Source organism: Centrocercus urophasianus, unplaced genomic scaffold (genome assembly GCF_019232065.1).
Source record: "Centrocercus urophasianus isolate 14NV4802_14NV808 unplaced genomic scaffold, USGS_Curo_1.0 seq_29, whole genome shotgun sequence".
Lineage (NCBI taxonomy): Eukaryota > Metazoa > Chordata > Aves > Galliformes > Phasianidae > Centrocercus > Centrocercus urophasianus.
Window position 1 is genome coordinate 809,651 of NW_024884855.1, and position 13,333 is coordinate 822,983.

Genomic DNA, 13,333 nt, shown 5'->3' on the forward strand with positions numbered 1-13,333 from the left:
AGCTGTGCTGCCAGGCTTCTGCCGACAGCCGAATTCCTCAAGCTAGGCAGCTCTCAGCAGCTGCAGCCTGGCCTCTGGACTTCCAGGACCAATTTCAAACACCACCCTCGTTAGCCGAGTAGAACTTCTGCCAGATGGCCCAACCTTCACATTTAAGACTCATTTACAAAGCTTTCCTCACCATCCCCCCAAAGGCATCACTTGGATTAGAGCTCTGGGACATGGCTGTTGTGCTTAAGATCAGCTGCAGCCGTGAGACAGATGCTGTGTTATCTAGCCTTGCCCTCTCAGCCCTGTAACAGCCAAACCAGCAGAGGAAGGAGGTGTGAAGAGTAAACAAGGCAGCAAAGCACGGCGAATGTTAAATATCTTTATCAAGTCCATCTTATTTACATGAATACAGAATCACTTTACAGACAGTTTAATCAGGAGGCAACGCGTGCTTTATTTCAGCAAATTAAGGGCAGGGCTGCGACGTTCTCGTTGAACTGACCGATCAGTTTGTGGGTGATGGTGCCTGCACAGCACAGCAAACAGCAGGCTACACTAACCATGAAAATACTCACTGCAAGAGCTCAACTCCGCCTGGAAGGGGCGATCCACTCCACCTCTGTTCTCACATGTAGCAACAATGACTTTTTGACCAATCATTTATGCTGTGGGTGTTGTGCTAATGTAATAAAATAGTTTGGACAAACTGGCAAAGAGGTCGGTGATTAACTTTCACCCTTTCAGGAGCAACGCTGTCTGCGCTGTGACTTCAGTTAATTGGGGCGGGTGTGGAAGGAAACCTGAGGCAAAGCACGGATTCCATCACTGCAGGAAATGAGCAGGACTAAGAACCCCCAGAGCTGCTGAGGAAGCCAGGGCAGCTGGGCTCTGACAGCCCAGCAAAAGGGAGATTGTGTCAGAAGACACTGTTAGAAGTCACTGATGCACCAAACCTCCTAGGAGAAAACACACGGTGCCAAGCTGACACAGCACATCTAGCGTTCATGAGGGCACCTGAGTGAGCAGCAGCAATCTCAGGCTCCATACAGCAAACTGCTCCGTGCTGGATGGACAATTTTTATTTCACATTTCCACTGCTTTGGATTCTGAACAATTTTTTACTATTATTAACAAATGAACTTCCAGTGGCATCAGGGACAGTGGAGCAGCCTCAAGAAATATCTCCGTTACTGCAGAGCTGGCATTTTCCTTCGTTACCATTTCCTAGGACAGCGGGTTGCTTCTGTATCATGATGGTTGTTGGTGCCTCAGTGGTTTGTGGCCTCTCCAGCTGGGATTCTCAGTGTGCTACTGACTGACATCCTTCACTCCAGTGCCTGCTGCCAGGATTCATCCCCAACTGCTTAGATGATGTGCTGCTGCTGGCTCTCAGTTTCCAGTAGAACGTTTCCCTGCAAGTGAAGCAAGCAAAATGCTAAGGTTTTCCTGAACGCATCAGCCTGAAGTGCACAGCCCCTCCAGACTGTCTTACAGGCACAGGAGTGAGAGCATCTCACACACAAACTGCAGTCACGCTTCATTAGTTACAGCTAAGATGAACTTGGAGCTGACAGTGAGAGGAAGCTGAGCTGAGACCCTGGAATCCAGAACACCAGTCTGCTATGGCTGAAGAGATGTTTTCAAGCCTGCAGAGCTCCCTTACAGCACCCCAACACCAATTAAAGGTAGCTGGGCCCCAAGCTACAACACTGCTTGTTTGTGTGACACGGGCTTTGTTGTGCTTTCCAGGACAGCTGATCCTTCCTGGCAGGTTCTGGTGCTCTCAGTCTCCAGTAGGGGTGAGCCCAGCCTGAGGACCAGCACTGGAAGCACTGCAGGCCCAGCCGTGCCTCCCAGCAAGCTCCTGCATGGCAGCAGCAGTGCCCAGCCCTGGTTCACCAGCTCACCAAAACACCCCCAGTGCATTGAATCAGGCACAGCCCTTCGTGGAAGCAGGGCTGCAGGAGAGGCCAACCACCTGCCTGTGGATGGATCCAGCATTTCCCCTTTGGTGCAGCCATGATGCAGTTTGGTTTCTGGCTTTTCTCTCCTGTCACACAGGACAGCTAGGGCTTCTCACATCAGTGGCTGGAAGGCCTGAGGCTAAGTAAGAAGCAATGCTGTACTTTTGCTTCTTCTACCTCTCAAGAACAGCAAATTCTGCTTAGTGTGGGGGAAAGACGACGACAAAATGTAAGAGCCTTCCTACCTCAGATGGGGTATCAGGAACTAAACATTTTCTTAAGTTTGGAAAGGAATCCCTCCTTGTTCTCCTCAGCCTCAGGCCTGTCAGCACTAGCCGTGGCCCTGCCACCTGGACACAAACAGCAAAGGGCTGCAATCAGAAACATTCCTCAGCCTGCTCCACCTCCCACCAGCAGCCAACACCCCTGACAAAGGGAGAGAGTTATTCCAGACTGGGAATGGTCGAGCCGCCTGGTTTTGCCAGCATGCTCACACTTGGACACCTCTGACCATGAGGGGCCGCCAGCACCTGCCTGGCAGTGAGCAGCAGGACTGGGAGCACTTGCAGTGAAAAGTGCTGCACAGCCTGGAGCCCAGAACTCTGAGAGATGAATGACCCTGGTCCCTGCCCTCTTCCCATCCCTCCAACCAGCAACGGAACTCCTGTGCTGCACATTTAAGTCAGGGGCCGGACAGGCTTTGAACACAAGCGTGGAAGTAGTGAGAGTCTGTCACTGAAAGCAAGCTGGTGACTTCACTACAGATGGACGTCGCCTGACGGAACAAAGACCTGCATGGCAGCCCCCGAAATGGCCTGTGTCCCCACGCTTCACTGCCTGTGCCATCACTGCTGCAAAGCAGTGTGAAACCACAGCAGGAGCCTGTCACAAGCCATTCTCGTGCCTCAAGGAGAAACTGAACTCAGGCTAAAATGAAGAAGGCTACAGGTATTTCAGAACATATGTCTGCATAAGGAATCTAACTGGCAGCAGCCAGCAAGTCCTTCTTATTTAGAAAGAGTCCTGAGAAGTGGCCACAGCAAGAAAAAAACACCAAAACCCAACATTATTTGCCACTCTGATTTATCTACAGTTTGTCAATAACAAAAAACCCAGATCTTCCTCAAGCTTTCTCTGCGCAGAGGACACAAAGCCCAGCCCTCCCCATCCTCCCCCAGCTGCCTCTCGAGCTCACGCTGATGCAATGCTGTGAAATGCTCAGGCCTGTGGCACAACGTGCCTCCATCTGCTCAGGGCACTTTCTGCCTCCCTGAACAAGGATAAGTGTTCAGCAGCAGCCTGTCCCTAAACTGCAAACTACTGGCACTGCTTTTAATCCAACTTGTTGCTTAACTGTGTTTAACAGATCTCTGCCCTTCCTCTCAAGATTGATCTCTAATGTTTACTTGCAGTGGAAAAAACAACCCCATTAAGTTCTGTGCTATCAAAGCACTATAAAAGATTGGGAAGTGTAGCTCATTGCACCTTCCAATATCCTGAACTTCAGCCTACATCCTCAGGTTTTGGCATGTGATGCTGAGAAGACCTGAGTTTCCAGGATCCAGGCAGCTTTCACGGCCTCCTTTGCCTAGCAGCACACAGTCATAAATGCCCATTTTGGTTTCATACAAGAACAAACCACAGTCTATAAGGCATTAAAAAGCTCACTGTTCCAGTATGAGCAAAGAAAACATTGGTTTGTTAGCAGAAAAGATCAAACCTTGCCTTTCCTGACTGTTCAACATATATTTTGTCTTTAGTTGCTGTAAGGAAACTGCAAGGCAACAGCTTGAACTGGTGATTGAGCACCTGGTGAAGGGGTGTAGCTGGCCCAGGGAGCACAGGAATTGTTTGCACCTGTGCTTCCTATGTGACCAGAAGGGGGCCAAGGTAGGGCAGATCCCTCCAGGGCTCATAGAAGGGCCAGCCACTAAAGGAAGAGCATCCCCTGGACCTTGGCTGCTTCCTGAAGAGTGCTGTGTAACCAGGGAGCTCCTTGATCAGCTGGGTGAGCTCAACTCTTCTTTCTGTATGTGATTATTAGTCTACCTGCAGATACTTAGCCTGATATTGCCAAGAACGTGTCAGAAGTGACTTTGCTTCTCTGTGAGCAGAACAGCTGCTACTGATGCCAGATGGGTTTCAGTGGAGACCTACTGAGTTGAGACACAATTGCTGGATCCAGCTTTTTAATCTGGAGCCAAAAATGCAGCCTTACAAAGCTCTCAGCTAACTGCATGATCTCTACCTGCTTGGTGCTGCCTGCTGACTACAGCCAACATCAGCACCAATGAACATTTCTATCCAAGGCTTCCCCACGTGCACAGAGTGTGGCTCAGAGCAACCTTGACAGCAATGTTCCCCTTCAGCTTTCAAGGAGAAACATCCCACTGCAGGCAGAAGCAAGCACTGAGAAGAACTGATTCTCTTATGCAGAGAGCTGGCCTGAAGCACATTCCCTTCTCCTCCTCTGCAGTGAAGAAGTTACCACTGGCACAGGGGTGAGAGCAGGCAGTAGAAGGCGTCCATCACTGTAGTGAGACTCACCAGATCTTGTTGGGACCCTGCAGTATTTCAATACCTACTCCTCGGTCACAAAGACTCTGCCCAGTGAATAGCAGAGTAATGCTTCCTGGGAAGAGGGTGCTTCTTTGTTTTATGCTGCAGCCTATCAGCATCACACTGGAATGATTTCTAAAATAACGTGCTTGGCAGCTTGTGCTGCCAACACCGCCTGAACGCCACCTCAGCTCACCTTCCTGGGCCTGAGCCCTCAGGAGGCACTGAGCAAACCAACACCAGCTCCATGGGGAAGGGACGCTCATTCCCACAGCTCACCTGATGCTGTGTTTGTGACTCCATTCACTGTGCCATCCACGTCTGTCTCATCCTCAGCATAGCTCATCATTAAGGCTCTCTGGCGATCCGTCAGCCTCCTGCAGGTCAAAGACAGAAGCACTGGTAATGGCTGCCTTTGGAGACAAACGTATCTGCACGTTTCCTTAGGCTCCTCTGGCAGCAAGCACAGGAGGCAGCTACTGGCAGTAGAGACGAACACTCTTGGCATTCACTGAGAATCCCTATGGTGCTCTCATGTGAGCAATCTATAAATCAGCCCAGTGGGATGGATGTGACCCACTACTTTTCACCAAAAAACCCAAAATCTCTTGAAGTGCTGAGAGGAACTGCGTGGAGCTGCAATGGAACATCTTAGGGCAGAGCTCAGGGAATCCATTCCTTGGCTGACTAGCACAACGTAAGCTGAAGAGTTTGCTTTGCTACACAAGCAGAGGGCAGTCGGTGTCAGGCAACAACCTTCTGAGGACTTGTAAGCTATGGTTTTAAGAGCACAGACGTGTCAGAAGCCAGAACGCTGATCTACGTCACTGGGATCCTGACAGAAGTTGGCAGTTCTCCATGAACACCATGAACACCAATACCATGCAGGTATGGGGCTACCTACGTATTTCTGGGGTTTAGGATTGCTTACAGCTGGGTTGCCAAATTACAATTACAAAAGAGAATGTTTCACGTTAGAATAAAAAGCAGAGAAGTTAAGGTAACTGTCCAAGGAAGACTCAAAACAGATCTTGATAAAGCAGTGAGAAATCCTCATAAAATCTTCCCGAGCCCAATTTCTTGCAAACAGCTGAAGACTTCACAGAAACTTGCATTACTTACTGAGGAACTTTGATCTTTATGTGAATGTAGTGGTCTCCGTAGCCATAACTGTTAACCTTGGGGATGCCTTTCCCACTCATTCGAATTCTCTGGTCTGGCTGAATACCAGGGGGAATCTGTGAACAGAGGTGCCACATTCATTACTCCACTGTATGCATGTATATAGTTATTACATGTTTATCATAATTAACTATTTCTCTAGCAAGATTCAAAATAAGATGGCAGACCTGGTACATCAGTGGCGAATTTCCATCAGTACTGATGGAAAAGCTTTTTCAGGACAGAGTAAAAGAACCCAGCACAGTTTAGAAGGTATTAGATGGGATTTGTCCAGCAATCCATCCAGCCCCTCCTTCCCTACAGCGAGCTGTAAAGGTGTGACCAAAGCAGGTCACAAACTACCTGACACTCAATCCTTAACAAGTCTGAAAGCTGATCTTGATAGACTCAGATTTACAGCATCTTTACAGAAAAGGAAAAGGCTCTGATGCCCCACACTGATTGATGGCAGAGCTCTTCCACGCTACTTACTGTGATATTGATCGTCTCGTACAAGCCTTGGCATCTGGCTGTCCCTCCCAGAACAGCCTGTGCTACTGAAATAAGGAGGTCAGAGTGGATATCTGCTCCATTTCTTCTGAACACTGAACTTTTTTGAACCTAAAAGGCAGGTAATTCCACAACACAGTGAGCAGAACAACACAAAGGTAACAAGGTAAACTGCTTTGAAAGATCTCAGCAGAAAACATACCAGAAAGCAGCAGTCATATTCTTAACATCCATGGTCATGACTAAGAAGTTTAGCTTAATGTTCAGTCTTTTGTAAAAACACAGATCATTACATAACTCTAATTAGCCAGAGATTTGGGAGTATGTCTGCTTGTCTCTGCAACTCCCCCACTAATCCTGTTTGTTAGTTCATTACAGTCAGTGCCATTCTGCAGACACAAAGATGACACTGTCTTGTCCAGGACCCTGAAAAAGGGAAAGCCAGAGAAGGAAGGCAAGAACTTCTGTAGTAGCTTCACAAGCTGGAAGAGAATTAAATTCTACTGCACCACGAAGGTGATGGAAAAAGTTCTCATAGACAGAGGTGCATATAACAGGGCACCTGCAGGAGAAGAGGGCCCCAGCTACAACGAGTGTGCAAAGCAGCACTTAATGCAAATCTGCAAAAGGACAATTGACCCCCCAGCCTCCTGCGTGCACTCCTGCAGCCCTGCTGGGCACTGCAAGCTGAAAGCTCCTTCAGATCTCCACATCGAAATCTCACAGCACTGAGAACCTGCTCTGTATTTGGATGCACACGACCATGAAGGCCTCATCCTGGAACAAGCAGCACAGCTCCTGAGCAGCAGAATGAACATTACAATGCACATCTTCTGCAAGCTCACATGGATCACATTACCTCAGCTGTTTCAAAGGATCACTTGCTTTCTCCTGCCAGACTTCCCTCACAGTTGTGAAGGGAATAAAATACAGCATTAGTAACAATACGCACCCGGAAGGTGATGAAAATTTCCTTCCTGCCTACAGGCATCCGAACTGTCTGCCCATCCTCAACACCTGCAAGCAGGAAGAGGGGAGAGAGAGGAAAGTTATTTCGTGTTGTAACCCACGTGCTACTGCAATTCCTGCAGCTTTTCTGCTCAGACCCCCTGCCATCCCACCTCAGCAGCACCTGAGGAGCAGAGGCACAAGACTGCCAGCAGAAAGCACAGCAAGCCCCAGTCTGGGAGGTGCAGCAGCACACGGCTGTGCCTCAGATTGCTGCTGCCAAGCAGAGGGGCGCCCCTTCCCAGCTTCATAACCTCAAGCCCTACAGAATTCTTCTAGGAAATGCATCAGACTGAGGCATACTGGGCAGCCTCTGCAAGCTACTGGAGAGCTCCATGCTGCTGCTCAGGGCAGTCCCAAGGCATCAAGCCTTCAGTCCCACTGCTCCTTTTTCTTTTTTTTCCTTCCGCTGACAAAAGCAAACAGCAAACTTTTCTGAGCTAAGCGAAGGCTTTCAAGATTCCCATCCCCACTAATTTCATCCAGAACAAAGGGAAATGCAAGTTGACCAAATCTTTTGAAAGTTTCACTCTTCAAAACTTGTCTAGAAGGATCCATACAGGAACCAGAACTTCAGCTCCAAAAGGGGCAAACATTTTTATCTACCACGTACGAATGCACGGTCAGAAAGTTTCTCATCATGAACACTTTCAATGACCAAGCTATCAGTCTGCTTTGTTCTTAAGATAACTTCCCCAAAGCAAAACATCTTTATATTGCTTTGACACCCGCAGCTGGCAGAGAAAGCCACACTTTACAGGTAAGTGCCTCACAGCCTCGTGGAAAGAACTGTGTTCAGCGTAACAGACAGCAGCACACCAACCCAACACTGACCAGCTGGCACAGGAACTATCACTGTCTTCCTCTGTTTGGTTTGCCCTGTCCCTCGGCACACCACGCACGGAGTTGTGATGATGGAAGCACGACCTCCACATCTTCGGCACGTAGAGCGCATTACAAAAGGGCCTGTGTTTATTGTTTCCTAGGGAAGAAAACAGGTCACAAATGATCATACAGATATTTGCTACCAAGATGGTACTTCTCACTTCCACACCAGCGACTGGGCAAGCATATCTGGGCTCTGCTGATAGCACAAACCTGATAGGGCAGTTCAGTGATAGCACTGTAGGGATGGAGAAGGTAAGTGGCTCAGAAATCCAAAGATACTTGTCAGAAGCTGGGTCAGATTCAGTTGTCATATCAGAATCATATCTGGTTTCCACTGAAAACCATCACAACTATGAGCAAGCATGTCATGGCCAGGTGAAGTGAGGCAACATTCACCTCTAGGGTTTGAGGCAGAAGCAAGAATGAAGCTCCTTGCAGTGCAGATTCACAAGGCAGTACAAACATCTGTATTCCAAAGAGCCTGAGGGCAATTCACTTTCATGAATTATTACCTCTGTATGGTAACTGAGCCAGGGCCACTGATTGAGCACCTGGGGAAAGGACCAGTCAGCCCAGGGAGCACAGGTGAAGGCAATTCAGCTGCGTGATGGGAAGGGCTGGAGCCTGGCTGCACCTCTCTTAGACCTTATTTAAAAGCTGACTGCCTCTGAGGAAGGATCTCTTTATGGAGAGCCCTCCTTGGTGGAGTTTTCCCCTGTGAACTTGGAGTCTTCTGATACAGGTAAGCCATTTTCTTCCCTTCCCTTATAGCACCTCTTTGTTGTGCTGATCCATTGGTCATTACATCTCTGGTGAAACACCTCTTCCTATCATGCTGATCTGTCCGATTGCCACAGCCACCATCCAGGAAAAAGTTATGGAGGCTAAGCTATGGACCCAACTCTGAAAGGCAGCCCTCAGGCTGAAACACAGGAGGAGACAGTGGGAAAAGCCTGCCTCCCACTCTGAGCAGCCACACCCTCTCTGTGCAGGAACCTACTCTGGTCACAGACTGACTGCCAGTTCCCGCTGTGAAGCACAGAAATCTGAAGGCTGAAGCTCAGTTATTTCTTCACTTACTCTAAGCAGCAAACGACTTCTCATTCAGTGGTTACCCTAGAACTATCCTTGCTTTCCTCTCTCCTCGCCCCCTCAATTCAAAGTATTCTATTTAAGCCCTAAGTAGTTTCAGAATTGTTACATCACATAAATATGGCTGGCTGGACGCAGTGCCAGATGACCTGGTCCTGCTTTTAGCTTGCCAGCACACTTTTAAAATAAATATCCCCAGTGAAGATGACATCGAGTCCACGTTAGCCTGGCTTCACCCAAGATAAGCTGATGATGTTAATGAGGAACTGTGGAAGGGAGTGACGTGCCAAGAAAAGCATAGCAGAAGCTGTCTCTTAAGACTCACCATGCCAGTGCCATTGCAGTAGTGGCAGCGCTGCACTTTGGTGCCAGGTTCGTTTCCTTTCCCGTTGCACCGCTCACAGGCATCGTTGATGTTCACCACGATCTCCTTGTTCACGCCTTTTGCTGCTTGTGTGAACGTCAGCTCCATGATGTACTGTACAGGAAACACTGCCATCAGCCCTCAGCCGATGTGTGATGGGATCTTAAGCAAAGCAGAATTGGTTTTGGCCAAATATCAGTGCTTAAATTATATCCACGTAATGGAAGGGAGAAGAAACAGGTGGGTGCACAACATGTGCAGAAGTGCTCTGCCTCGTTCTGGGAAGAAAGAGTCTGTTCCATATGAATAAGAAGGGACACAAAAGGGTGGCAAACGTTACAGCAGTGATGATTATACCAGTTTTGTAGAAGGAATGGCTTAATAGAGAAGAGGAAAGCAGAAGTTGTGTTTTTCTGTTCTTAGAAAAGGCCTTTAATACGTCCAAGCATTTTATTTAAAGGGAATACAGCAATGGGGACAGATAGAGGCTTTCAATCCTAATGAAAGCATCTGCTCTCCCTCAATGAGCTCCTTACTCAGCAAAGAAAGTCATCAGCAAAGACGACTCCACAACAGGAATTTCTGTTTATCATAGAAAAGTCATTTCTAGTCAAGACAGAAGTACTGAATACCAAGCATTTCTGAAGGCATTACCTGAATCAAGGTTGTCAGTGCTTAAATAGCATTTAGCCGCAGTACAAAGAACAAGAAATAGGTTTTAAAATGAGCTCTGCTGCAGTTAAGCCAATTAAGTTGAAGAATTCAGCCAATTAAGCAGTCAAATCCAATGCTGGAAGGCTCGTTTTATAGTTTAAAGGCATTCTGTGGTTTTCAGCATTGCATTACAAAGCAGACATGTAAAACAAATCAGAGCAGGAAAGATGCCTTACAATGATAGAAACTGTTTGGCAGCACTGATCGGTGTGAATAAACACCAGATGAAGCCCACAAAAAAATACCGGTGTGGAGAATGCATCCCATGGCTTACCAAAAACACTCCCACCCTTACAACAGGACGCTCACATGCTGACCACCTCAGAAGCAAACTCTTTGCTGAAGCTCACTCTGTGACAGCCCAGTGTCACACTCCAGCTTTTGTGGTTTTCATTTTGCACCGTCAGGAAATGCACCCGTTTCGTACCTCCTGCGGCTGGTCGAAGACATTCTGAAAGTCACCAAAGGAGGATCCTGAAAACTCTCCAAAGATTTTCCTGAAGAGTTCCTCGGGATCAATCGATGGACCGCTGCTCCAGTACTGGCGCCCAGCACCAGCACCTGCTGCACCAGGATCAAAACTGGCTGTCCCGTAAGCATCGTACTGCTTCCGCTTCACTTCGTCACTCAGCACCTTTAGGCAAAAGAACGATGCCATCAGGACACTCCTCAGATCCCAGGCAACCCAGAGAGCCCTGCACACTGCCTGGGACAGAGGCAGCCCCAGGGGAGCTCCAAGCTGTCCGCATTACCAACGCTACGATGCTCAAACCTTTGTGTCATTAGGAAGAGCCTGGACCAGATCCAGGCTGGATGTGGCTCTGGGCAGCCTGGTCTGGTGGTTGGCGACCCTGCTCATGGCAGGGGGGATGAAACTAGATTATTTTTGAAGTCCTTTTCAACCCAGGCCATTCTGTGATTCTATGAAGAGCATTCCACTCTTGTAAGCAGATGAGTTAATGAAAAGCCCCTTCTTCTGTGCTATCTTGTCATCAGGAAAATGGCAAACTCTTACCAGTTTGTGATAAGCAAGGATAACTTACTTTACATATGTGATCATTCGTGTATTTCTTAGAAGCTGGTGCTAAGAATGCTTGGGTGAATTTGGAAGCCCATGAGAGGCACAGCCAGCACAAAGCAAGGCAAAGAGCACAGTGCAATGGACCCTCCTCAAAGAGCCACTACCTGCTGACTGTTCTGTTTCTTTGCTCATTTAAGATGTAATTCCACTGCAGTGACCATCTTTCCTTTCTATGCCAATCACTCACTGCTAAGAGCAAGAAAAAATGGAAGGAGCTGAAAGCATGTTTAGCTACACTGGAAATGTGGGGGAGATCATTTGCTGGAGAGATGAGTGGGGCAGAGCTGCTGAAGTGTAAAATGGAACACGTTGACACTGTGCATGCAAACACAAGCAAGAGGAGGAAATATCTCCCCCCATCTAATCCAAGTGCCGCTCCAACCTTCTCTCCTTGTCACGATAGCAAAATGCTGCACGTTACCTCGTAGGCTTCTGCCAGCTGTGCAAACTTCTCCTTAGCTTTAGGGTCGTCCTTGTTTGTGTCAGGATGGTATTTCTTTGCCAGCTGAAAGGAGAAAAAAGAAGCATTAGAGACGGGATCAATTTCGTTTAGCGCACGCGGGGCAAAGCCCAGCACTCGGCATCCCGGCAAGGCTGCCGTCATTGCGCAGCGCTGCGGGGCTGCAGCCGCCGTGCCGTGCCTGGTAGTACGCCTTCTTGATCTCCTTCTGAGTGGCGGAGCGCGGCACTCCCAGCACCTGGTAGTAGTCCTCCTTGCTACGGGCCGCGCTGCTGTGGAAGGAGGCGGCGGGAAGGCGCTTCGTCCCTGCGGGAGAACAGAACGGAGCAGAGCGGAGGGGCCGTGAGGCAGCCCGTACCACCGGCACCGCGGCCCGGCGTCTCCTCCCCGCTCACCCGCGTGCTGAGGCCCGGCGCCCGGCTGAAGGAGGCGGCGGGCGGCGGGGCCGGGCGCGGCGCCCAGCCCTCGGACGATCCAGACCAGCAGCAGCCGCCCGTCCCTCGGCCCGCGGCTCCTGACGGCGGCGGCGGCGGCGGCGGCCCCGAGCCAGCGCGAGGCGCTCCCGGCCGCCATCTTGGCCCGCGCGCGGCTCTGCGCCTGCGCCACGTCGGGCCGGGCTGCGCGTGCGCGAGGAGGGAGAGCGTGCGCGGGAGCGGCCGGCGGGCGAGCGGTGCTGCGCGTGCGCGGAGCGCTGTTAGCCGGGGCGGGAACGCGTGAGGAGGGCGCGGAGGTGCGAGGGGGCGGCAGGCGGGCGAAGTTGCGCTCCTACCCGCTCCTTCTCCTCCTCCTCCTCCTCCTCCTCGGCGGCCGCTCCGTGGTTAGCGCCAAACGCCGCCGCGCTGCCGGTTCCCTCTCCGCCCGCGTTAGCGGCTGCGCTTTCGCAGAGGTACGGGCTCCGACCGCGGGGTGCCCTGCGAGACGAGGCCCCGCGTGGGCCCGGTCGTGCGGTTGAGAGAGGACGGGCAGATGGCGGCCGCGCGGCTCCCTTCAGCCCAGCGCGTTCCGTGATTCCTGAGGAGGGCGCCGTCCTCACTGCGCTCCTTCGGCCACCCGGCTCAGGGCCGTGCCGGTTTCGTGCCTCGATACTAACGGAGCTCCGCGCTGCGCCGTGCGGGTGCGGCTCCTTTAAGCGCCGTGCGGGAACCGGGCTGCGGGACGGGACGGGAACGGGCGGGTGACACGGCGGGTGCGGGGCTCCGCTTCCCTGACAGCCGCACGCGGCGGCTCTGCTCGCTGCTGGGGGCGGAGCGGCGGCCTGCCGACATCGCGCTGTGTGGAGCAGCTCTGCCAGAACGGGAACCCGCCGTGCGCCGAGCCGAGCCGCGGGGCGGGGCCTGGCGGGGCAGGGCTGAGGGCGGCGCGGCGCGGCGGTCCCGGCGCACCATGAACCGCTTCAGGGCGTCCAAGTTCCGGCACACCGAGGCCCGGCTGCCCCGCAGGGAGGTGAGCGCGGCGGGCACCCCCCGCCGGCCCGTGCCGGGGGACGCGGGGGCGAGCCGGGGCTGTTCTAACGGGGCGGGACCGTGCGCGGCCGTGCTCGG

The 13,333-nt window shown here is 51.2% G+C and overlaps 2 protein-coding genes across 4 annotated transcripts in view; one reads left to right on the forward strand and one right to left on the reverse strand.

Annotated features, from left to right (window-relative positions):
* Nucleotides 1–356: 356 nt before the first annotated feature.
* On the reverse strand, nt 357–13,057 carry DNAJA3 (DnaJ heat shock protein family (Hsp40) member A3). The gene is made up of 13 exons (XM_042828164.1): nt 12,879–13,057; nt 12,188–12,483; nt 11,974–12,098; nt 11,754–11,837; nt 10,679–10,885; nt 9,499–9,651; nt 8,028–8,175; nt 7,138–7,202; nt 6,168–6,296; nt 5,637–5,752; nt 4,794–4,891; nt 2,201–2,305; nt 357–1,403 (listed from the first exon to the last, which is right to left on the reverse strand). The coding sequence occupies exons 1-12, from the start codon at nt 13,055–13,057 to the stop codon at nt 2,214–2,216; spliced, it is 1,692 nt and encodes a 563-aa protein (XP_042684098.1). The 3' UTR covers nt 357–1,403; nt 2,201–2,213.
* The window catches only part of LOC122165031 (mitochondrial import inner membrane translocase subunit TIM16-like), a 37,305-nt gene continuing 36,576 nt past the window's right edge, over nt 12,605–13,333 (forward strand). For 2 of the 3 annotated variants that reach the window (XM_042827607.1, XM_042827603.1), the window contains exon 1: nt 13,157–13,235. In XM_042827607.1, coding sequence (XP_042683541.1) covers nt 13,176–13,235 — 60 coding nt within the window. In that variant the 5' untranslated portion in view covers nt 13,157–13,175. Of the gene's footprint in view, nt 12,679–13,156; nt 13,236–13,333 lie in introns of those variants that run through there. The other variant, XM_042827604.1, reaches the window with a different exon arrangement.